Consider the following 15005-nt stretch of genomic DNA (forward strand, 5'->3'; position numbering starts at 1 on the left):
AGAGTATTTAGCCTATCTGCATTTTGTATTTAGCTGTGGTATAGTGGATTTGTTAAAGGGTACATCTACGCCAAGATATCTAAGTTTTAACGTAGCTAGCATTTTCACCCTGCAAATAGTTGGGTTGGGAATGTCATTTGCTTGTTAATATCTTTGTTTCAGAGAAAGATATTATGAGGCCTAGTTGATTACAAATTGCTTGAACTTCATTAGGAATGGTGCTCATCATCTTATTCCCTGTTGTATGTATCATGATGTCATCAGCATAGCTTATAGCTGTATGTTTAGGTGAGGCAGGTAGAGTATTTAGGAGAGCATTAATCAGAATATTAAATAGCATGGGACAAAGAACTCCTCCCTGCGGTGTACCCAAAGACATTTCTTTCGACTCGCTTCTAAAGCCTTGGTAGAGGGCAGAGGATACTCTATTTTATAGGTATCTTATTATCCAGCAGAGTAAGCTACCACCAATATTCATTTTGGAGAGATTAAAGTCCCTTAAATTACACTCACTTGTAAGATGAAGAATGAAGGGAGACCTGATCGAAGTGTACTAGTGGAAGATGGGTATTAATAAAGAGGATATTAATAAGGTCTTGACGATCTCTCTCCAAGAGAAAACCCGCAGTAATGGATTCAAATTAGACAAGTTTAGATTTAGAATGGGTATAGAAAGTATTGGTTTGGAAATAGGGTAGTTGATGAGTGGAACAGTTTGCCTAGTAGGGTTATTGAAGCTAAGACCTTGGGTAGTTTCCAATTTAGGTTGGATAAATACATGAACATAAGAACATTAGAGTGTAGGAACACTGCAGAAGGCCTACTGGCCCATACGAGGCAGGTCCTTATCAAAACGACATCTACCTAAAGCTACTCAAGAAATAACTCCCGTACCCCTTGACACCAATCAAACCCAGCCCCTCCCACTCATATATTTGTCCAGTCTCTTCTTAAAGCTACCCAAGGTCCTAGCCTCTGTCACCCCACTGGGAAGTATTTTTTTTTTTTTTTAAATTTTTATTATCATTATATAACATTCTAAATTCTACTATAATCAACAGTCATCAAAATTCCAAATTTGTATTTTTAACATGAAGATTGAACCTGTCTAAATCAATGACAGATGTTTGACAGTCATGCGTGCATTCATTTTCAGGCTTGCTGATTGCAAGTTCCTCCATATGTTCTCAGGCCTTAGAAGTTTTACCAATGCCAAGTCTTGGCTTGCCCTTGCTAAGGCCCTCAAGGAGAACACAAGCTTTACATACTGACTGGGAAGAAATGTGGCCACAATGTTCACATGTTGTTTGAGTTGGAAGTTTAACTCCCTCACGCACAGAGAAGCACTCACCTGAATGGATAATATCAATGATGGAAGTTGGCCTAATCTTTTCCAAATCCTTCAGGAATGCTCTGGCATACCCACGATAAGCATTTGGTGAATAAATGCATTCAGTGCAGAAATAATCCAGCTTCTTAAAATATGCATACATAACAATCTCCTTCTCATATGTATACTTAAATGGCTTGGATCTTGGGATTGCACCTTCAGAACCAGTTACTATTGCAGTACACTGTTGAAGTCTGGCAATGTCACCTTGCAGAATATTCATTAAGACTGTCTCAGCAATATCATCAGCATTGTGTCCAGTCACAATTTTATCAACCTTCAGTAAACTTGCTCCTCGGTCCAATGCTTGTCTTCTAAACACACCACAAAATGTGCAATTACTTTTTCGGCCAATCTTCTTTACAATACAGTCCATTGTCCATCCATACAATTCCTCATACCTGGAGTTTACCTGGAGAGAGTTCCGGGGGTCAACGCCCCCGCGGCCCGGTCTGTGACCAGGCCTCCTGGTGGATCAGAGCCTGATCAACCAGGCTGTTGCTGCTGGCTGCACGCAAACCAACGTACGAGTCACAGCCCGGCTGATCAGGAGCTGACTTTAGGTGCTTGTCCAGTGCCAGCTTGAAGACTGCCAGGGGTCTATTGGTAATCCCCCTTATGTGTGCTGGGAGGCAGTTGAACAGTCTCGGGCCCCTGACATTTATTGTATGGTCTCTTAACGTGCTAGTGACACCCCTGCTTTTCATTGGGGGGATGGTGCATCGTCTGCCAAGTCTTTTGCTTTCGTAGTGAGTGATTTTCGTGTGCAAGTTCGGTACTAGTCCCTCTAGGATTTTCCAGGTGTATATAATCATGTATCTCTCCCTCCTGCGTTCCAGGGAATACAGGTTTAGGAACCTCAAGCGCTCCCAGTAATTGAGGTGTTTTATCTCTGTTATGCGCGCCGTGAAAGTTCTCTGTACATTTTCTAGGTCGGCAATTTCACCTGCCTTGAAAGGTGCTGTTAGTGTGCAGCAATATTCCAGCCTAGATAGAACAAGTGACCTGAAGAGTGTCATCATGGGCTTGGCCTCCCTAGTTTTGAAGGTTCTCATTATCCATCCTGTCATTTTTCTAGCAGATGTGATTGATACAATGTTATGGTCCTTGAAGGTGAGATCCTCCGACATAATCACTCCCAGGTCTTTGACGTTGGTGTTTCGCTCTATTTTGTGGCCAGAATTTGTTTTGTACTCTGATGAAGATTTAATTTCCTCATGTTTACCATATCTGAGTAATTGAAATTTCTCATCGTTGAACTTCATATTGTTTTCTGCAGCCCACTGAAAGATTTGGTTGATGTCCGCCTGGAGCCTTGCAGTGTCTGCAATGGAAGACACTGTCATGCGGATTTGGGTGTCATCTGCAAAGGAAGACACGGTGCTGTGGCTGACATCCTTATCTATGTCGGATATGAGGATGAGGAACAAGATGGGAGCGAGTACTGTGCCTTGTGGAACAGAGCTTTTCACCGTAGCTGCCTCGGACTTTACTCTGTTGACGACTACTCTCTGTGTTCTGTTAGTGAGGAAATCATAGATCCATCGACAGACTTTTCCTGTTATTCCTTTAGCACACATTTTGTGCGCTATTACACCATGGTCACACATGTCAAAGGCTTTTGCAAAGTCTGTATATATTACATCTGCATTCTTTTTGTCTTCTAGTGCATTTAGGACCTTGTCGTAGTGATCCAATAGTTGAGACAGACAGGAGCGACCTTTTCTAAGCCCATGTTGCCCTGGATTGTGTAACTGATGGGTTTCTAGATGGGTGGTGATCTTGCTTCTTAGGACCCTTTCAAAGATTTTTATGATATGGGATGTTAGTGCTATTGGTCTGTAGTTCTTTGCTGTTGCTTTACTGCCCCCTTTGTGGAGTGGGGCTATGTCTGTTGATTTTAGTAACTGTGGGACGACCCCCATATCCATGCTCCCTCTCCATAGGATGGAAAAGGCTCGTGATAGGGGCTTCTTGCAGTTCTTGATGAACACAGAGTTCCATGAGTCTGGCCCTGGGGCAGAGTGCATGGGCATGTCATTTATCGCCTGTTCGAAGTCATTTGGCGTCAGGATAACATCGGATAGGCTTGTGTTAATCAAATTTTGTGGCTCTCTCATAAAAAATTCATTTTTATCTTCGACTCTCAGTCTGGTTAGCGGCTTGCTAAAAACTGAGTCATATTGGGACTTGAGTAGCTCACTCATTTCCTTGCTGTCATCTGTGTAGGACCCATCTTGTTTAAGTAGGGGCCCAATACTGGACGTTGTTCTCGATTTTGATTTGGCATTGGAGAAGAAATACTTTGGGTTTCTTTCGATTTCATTTATGCCTTTTAGTTCTTCCCGCGATTCCTGACTCCTAAAGGATTCTTGTAGCTTAAATTCGATGCTTGCTATTTCTCTGACCAGTGTCTCCCTACGCATTTTGGATATATTGACCTCTTTTAGCCGCTCTGTTATTCTTTTCCGTCGCCTGTAAAGGGAGCGCCTGTCTCTTTCTATTTTACATCTACTCCTCCTTTTTCTTAGAGGAATAAGCCTTGTGCATACATCGAGTGCCACTGAGTTAATCTGTTCTAGGCATAAGTTGGGGTCTGTGTTGCTTAGTATATCTTCCCAGCTTATATCGGTTAGGACTTGGTTTACTTGGTCCCACTTTATGTTTTTGTTATTGAAGTTGAATTTGGTGAATGCTCCCTCGTGACTAGTCTCATTTTGTCGGTCTGGGGCTCCACGCATACATGTCTGAACCTCAATTATGTTGTGATCTGAGTATATTGTTTTTGATATGGTGACATTTCTTATCAGATCATCATTGTTAGTGAAGATGAGGTCTAGTGTATTCTCCAGTCTAGTAGGCTCTATTATTTGCTGGTTTAAATTGAATTTTGTGCAGAGATTTAAAAGCTCGTGTGAGTGTGAGTTTTCATCAGAGCTGCCTCCTGGTGTTATTACTGCAACAATATTATTTGCTATATTCCTCCATTTTAGGTGCCTTAAGTTGAAATCCCCCAAGAGCAAGATGTTGGGTGCAGGAGCTGGAAGATTTTCCAGACAGTGGTCAATTTTTAACAGCTGTTCCTGGAATTGCTGGGATGTTGCATCCGGAGGCTTGTAGACTACCACAATGACTAGGTTTTGGTTCTCTACCTTTACTGCTAAAACTTCCACTACATCATTTGAGGCATTAACCCTTTCAGGGTCCAAGGCCCAAATCTGGAGTCACGCACCAGTGTCCAAGAATTTTCAAAAAAAAAATTTGTTATTTTTTCTTATGAAATCGTAGAGAATCTTTTTGTGAAGGTAATAAAACAAAAAGTACGAAATTTGGTGGAAAATTGACGAAATTATGCCCTCGCGAATTTTGATGTGTCAGCGATATTTACGAATCGGCGATTTTGCCGACTTTGACTCCCATTTTAGGCCAATTACATTATTCCAATCAACCAAATTCTTAGCTATTTCACTAGTATTACTTCTATTCTATCGATTGAGCACAAGAAATCGCCAAGTCAACTGTTTCAACTACAAAATAAAGTGATCGGAAATTGTCAATTTGGCCAATTTAACACAAAGTTCAAAATATTCCAATTTCAAAATAGGGTCCAGAATAAACAATTTAGGCATTCCTGGCACTAAACTAACATTTCCTCTGTTCATTAGTTATGTTTTGAGGCTTTTCAAATAAATTCCATTTTGATTTTTTATTCACATAATGAATTTTTATTCACACCAAAAAATAGAAGATTTACTGTTATGCAATACTGTAATAATTGTATAAATATCATCACCATATTTGTGAATGTATATTAGACCCACCAGCTGACGTGTATTAGATGTGTGAGGTCGTTTGTTTACTCTTGAATATCGGCAAAAATTTAACATTTCCGCTACTTTGAGCTCAGTTTCAAGCCATTTCCAGGGCTAAAATCAATCAAAATCATCTCTATTTCTGTAATATGTCTTCCATTCTATCAAATGAGACCAATAAATTGCAAATACAACTATAAAAAACATACGAAAAAACACTGCAAAGTTGCTGTTTTAATCGAAAAATCATGATTTCAGTTTTTTTCTCTCATTATACACAGTGTGCTGCAGGATCTGTTTTATGTGGTGCACACATACCACACAGATGTATTCTCTCATATCTAGGCCCAAATGTACCACTCACAGTTTATCAGAGTGAGCTGAGCTCATGGCATAGATCTACGGTTTGGACACTCACCGTAAAGCCGTAGATCTACGGGACGGACCCTGAAAGGGTTAAGCAGTTCTTTGCAAACAAGTGACTCTGCAATGTACAGGCCAACCCCCCCCTTTTGCCTGTTCACTCTGTCACATCTGTATAGGTTGTAACCTGGGATCCATATTTCGTTGTCCAAGTGATCCTTTATGTGGGTCTCAGTGAAAGCCACGAACATTGCCTTTGCCTCTGCAAGCAGTCCACGGATGAAAGGTATTTTGTTGTTTGTTGCTGGCTTTAGACCCTGTATATTTGCAAAGAAGAATGTTATCGGACTGGTGGTATTGTTGGTACTGGGGGGGGATTTTTTTTCCGGCATTAGTATCTGTATCTGTTGGTTTGGAGTGGAGGCCATCGACTGTGGTTCCACTCCAGGAATGACTGGATTTGGTGTACGATTTCTGCCATTTCCTGCCAGTTTTTTTCCTTCCTGGCACTAAAAAACCTCTCCCTCTTGAGTGGCTGTGGCTACCCAGGTTTTCCCATGGCCTGGATGTTTTGTATCTTTTTGTCCCCTTTAGATGGTATGCCTGGCAATTTAAGTTATAGCACAGTCTTTCCTGTACTGAAGAGGTACACAGTTCAGGGTGAAAAAGCTTACAGTAAGGGAGTTTGCATTTTCCTGTTGTCATATGGGCATGGCATTTTCTAGGGTGGTCATAGTTGCACATCCCATCTGTTTTTCCAGATTTCCCATGCCAGCAGATACCAAGTGCATAGTATGTCCACAGACTATCTTGAGAGGGATTTCATACTGTTGTTCATTTCGCTGAACTGTCTCCAAGCTATCATCCCGGTAACCTGTGATTCCTTCATCAACAGATTTGAGTGGGATTGCAATTGAGTTAATAGAATTATCAAAGATTGTTCCTTGGGTACAATTGAAAATTGAGTTGGGCAAATATTCTGTTAATGGGATGAGTTGTGAAGGACCTGCCTAGTATGGGCGAACAGGCCTGCTGCAGTGCTCCTCCTTTCTTATGTTCTTAATAAAGTACTGAGAGTGTTGAACCAGGTAAGAACCAGAAATAATGGATTTATCCCTTAAACGTTGGTTTGCGTGCAGCCAGCAGCAACAGCCTGGTTGATCAGGCGCTGATCCACCAGGAGGCCTGGTCACAGACCGGGCCGCGGGGGCGTTGACCCCCGAAACTCTCTCCAGGTAAACTCCAGGTAAACACTCGCACATCGAATATTTTGAAAAAAAAAAATAAAACAAAAACATTTTTTTGAGGTGTTTTAGAATAAAAAATTAGGGCCAGTACTTACAGAGATATGAGGCTAAGAAGTTGGCACTGGATGCTCACATGACGGCAACATCTAGTCCTGCCGCTTGCACAAGTGTTGCCGATATACCTTTTTTTTCTATTTTTCATATTATATATAATTTTTATGTTCTGATAATTATAATTTATAGTAGTTGTTTTCATTTTATAAACAATCTTTGTTCTGACACTAGTATTAGGTACTGAAATTGCACTGAAATTGTCACAAACACATTGACAGATGGACATTTACACCTGCCCTGGCCATTTTCAATTGTCTTGAAATATATACAAAGTATTTATATATCCCAGCAATGTTTTGGATATGTGGAAGTATATAATAACAGAAGATTAATAGAAGGAGGACTAGGAGAAGGAGAAGGAGGAGAAGAAGGAGAAGGAGGAGGAGGAGGAGGAGGAGGAGGAGAAGAATAGGTAATAATAATAATAGGTGATAAGAAGTTGCCTTGAAGCATAAAAAACAAAGTGTGCCCCTAACAGTGACGTGATGAGATAACATCTGATAAGAGCTGACGTTTGATGGACATACTCGAGGGTGCAGAGATAAGAAAAGATTAGTGGTGACATTTGATGAGCATCGCCCTCACTTTGTTTTCGCTGGTACCCAAACACGTCTGTCTGTCTATTTGTCTGTAAAAATCCCTGATTTTCATTCTGCCGATTATAATGGACTTAGGGAACGCCTGTCAAATCTTGATTGGGGTTATCTAGCTAATGATTTTGTTGATGATGATCATACTTATGATTATGAAGGTATCTGCATTTATGATGTTTTTCTTAATTAATAATGTACACTGTGCTCAGAGTATATACATTCCCCAGAGAGAAATTAGGTCTGATAATAAGGATCACAAATGGGTTAACAAGAGTCTAAAGCATCTATTAGGGGAGAAAAGGGGAATTTATAGGCACATCAGAAGAGGAGAGGTTAACCTTACTGACCAATATGTTCAGCTTAAAAGAGAAGTGAAAAAGGGGATTAGAAAGTCTAAACATGACTATGAAACTAGAGTTGCTAATGAATCAAAGACAAATCTGAAAGGGTTCTTTCAGTTGTATAGGATGAAGGTGAAGGAAAAAGTAGGACCTCTGAAAATTGGAAATGGACAACTGAGGGATAATGAACTGGAAATGTGTTCCTTATTTAATGATGATTTTTTGTCAGTTTTTACACAGGAAGACATAAATGAGATTCCAGAAATTAAGAGTTATTCAGTTCCTGATGAATTTAAATTAACTAATATTGCTGTCACAAGGGACATGGTTCTCAAACAGATAGACAAACTGAAGCAAAATAAGTCCCCGGGACCCAATGAGTTGTTTTCCATTGTACTTAAGGAATGCAAGATGTAGCTTAGTCAGCCATTAACAAGTGTTTAATGCATTTATCCTTACTGGTGTTGTGCCAGAGTTGTTGAAGATGGTTAATGTGTTTCCTATATTCAAATCAGGGGATAAGTCCACTCCTTCAAATTACTGTCCAATAAGCCTGACATCTATAGTGGGCAAGTTATTAGAATCAATTATAGCTGGAATTATTAGAAGTGGTTACAGGTTACAGGAAAGTGGGTGCGGGAGGGAAGAGGAGCGATTGGTGGAATGATGATGTAAAGAGAGTAGTAAGGGAGAAAAAGTTAGCATATGAGAAGTTTTTACAAAGTAGAAGTGATGCAAGGAGGGAAGAGTATATGGAGAAAAAGAGAGAGGTTAAGAGAGTTGTGAAGCAATGTAAAAAGAGAGCAAATGAGAGAGTGGGTGAGATGTTATCAACAAATTTTGTTGAAAATAAGAAAAAGTTTTGGAGTGAGATTAACAAGTTAAGGAAGCCTAGAGAACAAATGGATTTATCAGTTAAAAATAGGAGAGGAGAGTTATTAAATGGAGAGTTAGAGGTATTGGGAAGATGGAGGGAATATTTTGAGGAATTGTTAAATGTTGATGAAGATAGGGAAGCTGTGATTTCGTGTATAGGGCAAGGAGGAATAACATCTTGTAGGAGTGAGGAAGAGCCAGTTGTGAGTGTGGGGGAAGTTCGTGAGGCAGTAGGTAAAATGAAAGGGGGTAAGGCAGCCGGGATTGATGGGATAAAGATAGAAATGTTAAAAGCAGGTGGGGATATAGTTTTGGAGTGGTTGGTGCAATTATTTAATAAATGTATGGAAGAGGGTAAGGTACCTAGGGATTGGCAGAGAGCATGCATAGTTCCTTTGTATAAAGGCAAAGGGGACAAAAGAGAGTGCAAAAATTATAGGGGGATAAGTCTGTTGAGTATACCTGGTAAAGTGTATGGTAGAGTTATTATTGAAAGAATTAAGAGTAAGACGGAGAATAGGATAGCAGATGAACAAGGAGGCTTTAGGAAAGGTAGGGGGTGTGTAGACCAGGTGTTTACAGTGAAACATATAAGTGAACAGTATTTAGATAAGGCTAAAGAGGTCTTTGTGGCATTTATGGATTTGGAAAAGGCGTATGACAGTTTGGATAGGGGGGCAATGTGGCAGATGTTGCAGGTGTATGGTGTAGGAGGTAGGTTACTGAAAGCAATGAAGAGTTTTTACGAGGATAGTGAGGCTCAAGTTAGAGTATGTAGGAAAGAGGGAAATTATTTCCCAGTGAAAGTAGGCCTTACACAAGGATGTGTGATGTCACCGTGGTTGTTTACTATATTTATAGATGGGGTTGTAAGAGAAGTAAATGCGAGGGTCTTGGCAAGAGGCGTGGAGTTAAAAGATAAAGAATCACACATAAAGTGGGAGTTGTCACAGTTGCTCTTTGCTGATGACACTGTGCTCTTGGGAGATTCTGAAGAGAAGTTGCAGAGATTGGTGGATGAATTTGGTAGGGTGTGCAAAAGAAGAAAATTAAAAGTGAATACAGGAAAGAGTAAGGTTATGAGGATAACAAAAAGATTAGGTGATGAAAGATTGGATATCAGATTGGAGGGAGAGAGTATGGAGGAGGTGAATGTATTCAGATATTTGGGAGTGGACGTGTCAGCGGATGGGTCTATGAAAGATGAGGTGAATCATAGAATTGATGAGGGGAAAAGGGTGAGTGGTGCACTTAGGAGTCTGTGGAGACAAAGAACTTTGTCCTTGGAGGCAAAGAGGGGAATGTATGAGAGTATAGTTTTACCAACGCTCTTATATGGGTGTGAAGCATGGGTGATGAATGTTGCAGCGAGGAGAAGGCTGGAGGCAGTGGAGATGTCATGTCTGAGGGCAATGTGTGGTGTGAATATAATGCAGAGAATTCGTAGTTTGGAAGTTAGGAGGAGGTGCGGGATTACCAAAACTGTTGTCCAGAGGGCTGAGGAAGGGTTGTTGAGGTGGTTCGGACATGTAGAGAGAATGGAGAGAAACAGAGTGACTTCAAGAGTGTATCAGTCTGTAGTGGAAGGACGGCGGGGTAGGTTTCGTCCTAGGAAAGGTTGGAGGGAGGGGGTAAAGGAGGTTTTGTGTGCGAGCGGCTTGGACTTCCAGCCGGCATGCGTGAGCGTGTTTAATGGGAGTGAATGGAGACAAATGGTTTTTATAATACTTGATGTGCTGTTGGAGTGTAAGCAAAGTAACATTTATGAAGGGGTTCAGGGAAACCGGCAGGCCGGACTTGAGTCCTGGAGATGGGAAGTACAGTGCCTGCACTCTGAAGGAGGGGTCTTAATGTTGCAGTTTAAAAACTGTAGTGTAAAGCACCCTTCTGGCAAGGCAGTGATGGAGTGAATGATGGTGAAAGTTTTTCTTTTTCGGGCCACCCTGCCTTGGTGGGAATCGGCCAGTGTGATAATAAATAATAAATAATAATATATTAGAAGTCACCTTAAAGAACATAATTTGATTAATGAATCTCAGCCTGGGTTCACGAGAGGTCGTTCCTGCGTGACAAATTTACTGACGTTCTTCAATAGAACATTTGAGGCAGTGGACAGTGATAGACAAATTTACTGACGTTCCTCAGTAGAACATTTGAGGCAGTGGACAGTGATAAAGAATATGATATTGTTTATTTGCATTTTAGTAAAGCCTTCGATAGAGTACCTCACAAGAGACTTAAGAAAAGTGGCAGCTCATGGTATAGGAGGTAAAGTTCTAGCATGGATAGAGGCATGGCTTACCAATAGAAAGCAGAGAGCTTCCATTAATGGGGTCAAATCTGAATGGGGATTAGTCACTAGTGGCATTCCACGAGGATCAGTTTTAGGCCCTCTCTTGTTCATAATTAACATTAATGACCTTGATGAAGGGATTACGAATGACATGAGTAAATTTGCTGATGATACAAAGATAGGCCGTATAATTCATTCTGAGGAGGATAGCAATGAACTCCAGGAGGATTTGGACAAATTAATGTCTTGGTCTGAAAAATGGCAGATGAAGTTCAATGTGGATAAGTGTAAGGTCCTTGGTAATGAAAATATCCCTTGAAGCTATAAACTAGGTGAAGTAGAGCTTCATCATACAGAATGTGAAAAAGACTTGGGAGTCATGGTAAGCAGAAATCTAAAGCCAAGGCAGCAGTGCTTTAGTGTGCACAAAAAGGCTAACAGATTACTAGGATTTATCTCTAGAAGTATAAGTAACAGAAGTCCAAAAGTTATTTTACATCTCTATACCTCACGAGTGAGGCCTTATTTGGATTATGCTGCTCAGTTTTGATCTCCTTACTATAGGATGGATATAGACTCATTGGAGAACATACAGAGAAGAATGACTAAAATGATTTACTGTGTAAGGAATCTCCAATCTCTGGAGAAACATAGAATGAGGGGAGGTATCATTGAAGTTGATAAGTGGATGACGGGCATAAACAAAGGAGATATTAATAAAGTACTGAGGGTGTCGAACCAGGTAAAAACCAGAAATAATGGATTTAAGTTGGAAAAATTTAGATTTACAAAGGACATAGGTAAGTACTTGTTTTCTAACAAAGTTGTGGATGCATGGAACAATTTTCCCAGTAGGGTGACCGAGGCTAGGACCTTGGGTAGCTTTAACCCCTTGACTGTCACAACCCCCAATCCTGAGGCGTCTCCTGGTGTCACAAAATTTGAAAAAAAAATTATTTTTTCTTATGAAATGATAGAGAATCTTTTCCCGATTGTAATGACACCAAAAGAACGAAATTTGATGGAAAACTGACAGAATTACGCGCTCACGAAGTTAGCGACCTCGGCAATATTTACAAATTGGCAATTTTGCCCACTTTGAGCCCTATTTTTCACTAATTCCATTGTTCTAGTCAACCAAAATCATAGCTATTTCTTTAGAACTCCATTTTTTCTATCGATTGAGTACAAGAAACTGCCCATTTACTGATTTCAACTACTCAATAATGTGGTCAGAAATTTGCAATTTGGCCAATTTCACGAAAATTAAAAAATATGAAAATTTCAAAATAAGAAGATTTACTGTTATGCAGACTACTGCAATACTGTAATAATTGTACAAATAATGTCAGCACATTCATGACTGCATATTAGAATGGCTAGTTGGACATTTATTGGGCAATGACATCAATTATTTACTTTTGAACATCAGCAAAAATCAAACATTTCCCCTACTTTGAGCTCCATTTCCAGGTTCTTTTCATAGTAAAACCAATCAATATCACCTCTATTGTTATAATATGTTTTCCATTCTATCAATTGAGACCAAGAAAATGAGAATACAACCATAAATACTATACGAAAATTGACCACAAAATTGGCATTTTAATTAAAAAAACGATCGGAGTTTTTTTTCTCTCATGCACTGCGTGCTCCAGGATTTTTTATATGGTGCACACTGACCACAGAGACCCATTCTCTCAGATGTGGGCCTGCCAGCTTTCTCCTGCTTGATTTGAAGTCGCTAGAATTTATTAGTATATATACGTCAAGCACTGTGGCTTGTAAGATGTATATATATGACCGAAACAGTCAAAGGGTTAAAAAGAGATTGGACAAATATATGAGTGGGAGGGGCTGGGCTTGATTGGTGTCATTGGGTATGGGAGTAAATTCTTGGGTAGCTTTGGGTAGAGGTTGTTTTGATTAGGACCTGATTTACATTGGCCAATAAGCCTTCTGCAGTGTTCCTCCATTCTTATGTGTTTATGTTCTGTCTGTCCATCTAGCTCTCTGTCTCAGAGAGAGCCACAAGACTGCGTCATCACCTTTACTCATATCTTCAAGCAGAGTATAGCACTTTGTCTTGATTTTTTGGGTTATCCTAGGTAATTTACACTTTGCATACTTGTATTTATGTGTACCTGTGAGACAGAGATAGACAGATAGAGAGAGACAGATTAAAAGAGATACAGAGACAGATAGACAAAGACAGATAGAGACAAAGACAGACAGAGGTAGACAGAGATAGAGATAGACAGAGATAGACAGAGATCGACAGACCCTAAACTTGGGGTTAACATCACTTTTCTCTTAAAAGAGGAGTGTTAATATGACATTACATCAGTGATTCCTTGGTGTTTGCTACACTGTTTGCTCTAGCTGACGCTCAATTTAACTGGCGCTCCCACAAGGTACTAAGTGTTCCCAGATTTTTTAATATGGTGCACACCGAGTGTTAAGACCCATTCTGTGCTGACCAGGCATCTCAGGGCAATCATGCCAAATTTGGAGGCAGGAAAAATAAAACATATAAATATGTTTGGGGCGGGGCACTACGCATAAGAACGTATATATACGTTTGGACCATTTGAGGGTTAAGTTGGATAAATTTAGATTTAGAAAGGACATAGGTAAGTACTGGTTTTCTAACAGAGTTGTGGATGCGTGCAACAATCTTCCCAGTAGGGTGATCGAGGTTAGGAATTTGGGCAGCTTTAACCCTTTGACTCTGACAGACCCCTTTCTGAAACTGTCATTCTATGTCGCCAAATATTAAATTTTTTTTTTTTTTTTCATGAAAATGTTAGAATTATTTTACTGAGTGTTTTAAGACTAATTTTTTTTTTCCATCAGTACTTACCGAGATATAGAGGCACAAAGTTAGCTGAAAGTGAGCTCCGTACGGCAACAGCGGCGAATGCCGCCCACCCTGTAATCTTTTATTTGCTTGAATTCGAGGGTTTCTTGTGTTTTCCAATATTTTTCTTTTCCAAGTAACTTATATGGCCTGTGAGACCAAAGTAAGGTGCATTGTTCAAATATACACTCATTGTTTACCACACAATAACTGAACAAACTTTAACACTATTAGTTTGTGTATAAAAGTTGTTTACACAAACAAACAATACAAAACATTGTTTATTACTATTGTTCCATAATATATATACATATGTACAGTCACTGAACACGTTCCTAGAACTGCTGCAGCTTGTGGAACTCTTTGAAACATGGGTATATGCAGAGTGGCACTTGACACTCCTCACACATAAAACAAGTGTCTCTGCGTGTTTGTAGGCGTTTTGTGGTATGTGCACATACAAAACACCTCTTCTGAGCATTTTTCTTGAAAGCAGTAGGAGGCAGTAGTATGGGGTAGTGATCACCAGGCCTGAAACGAGATGGCGTGTGTTGGTAATTTCGTGGGCGCTGGTCTATTGCAGGTGTTGCTCCCTGGTGCTTGGCGATTATTTGTCTGATGACTGACAAACAAAATTCACCATATTTTTGTGTTTTGTTGGCCCTCAACTTGTATATGTTATAAGCATTTAGCATGGAGATATCAACAAGATAGAAAAAAAGTTTCATATACCACTTATAACTCTTGCGTACACAATCAGCAAACTCAATCTGCATGTCACATTTGTCCACTACGCGCATATTGAAGTTGTAGTCCATGACAGCTGCAGGCTTTAGAATGGGTTCATTGGTCTCTCTGGTGTGCCTGCCAGTGTGTGCTATTTCGTTTCAGTGAACTGATGTCAACAATGTGACATCATGTTTGTCATGCCACAGAAATGCCATGATGTCATTGGCAGCAAAGGCTTGCACCTCACTTCTGCGAGTGCCAGCGTTGAACCTTGGCATATGTTTATGATTACCATGCACTGTGCCACACACGTCTGTCAAGTTCACTCACAAGAAATCACTGAGTAAGGGGCTTGTGTAACAGTTATCAGTAAATAACATATTCCCC

At 40.1% G+C, this 15005-nt stretch overlaps 1 protein-coding gene across 1 annotated transcript; it reads right to left on the minus strand.

Moving 5' to 3' along the window:
• Positions 1 to 1020: 1020 nt before the first annotated feature.
• On the minus strand, positions 1021 to 14707 carry LOC128700893 (cytoplasmic tRNA 2-thiolation protein 1-like). Its single transcript, XM_070104796.1, has 4 exons — positions 14622 to 14707; positions 13936 to 14039; positions 6394 to 6508; positions 1021 to 1857 (listed from the first exon to the last, which is right to left on the minus strand). The coding sequence occupies exons 1-4, from the start codon at positions 14705 to 14707 to the stop codon at positions 1188 to 1190; spliced, it is 975 nt and encodes a 324-aa protein (XP_069960897.1). The 3' UTR covers positions 1021 to 1187.
• Positions 14708 to 15005: the final 298 nt, after the last annotated feature.

The sequence above is a fragment of the Cherax quadricarinatus genome, chromosome 94 (assembly GCF_038502225.1).
Source record: "Cherax quadricarinatus isolate ZL_2023a chromosome 94, ASM3850222v1, whole genome shotgun sequence".
Taxonomy (NCBI): Eukaryota; Metazoa; Arthropoda; class Malacostraca; order Decapoda; family Parastacidae; genus Cherax; species Cherax quadricarinatus.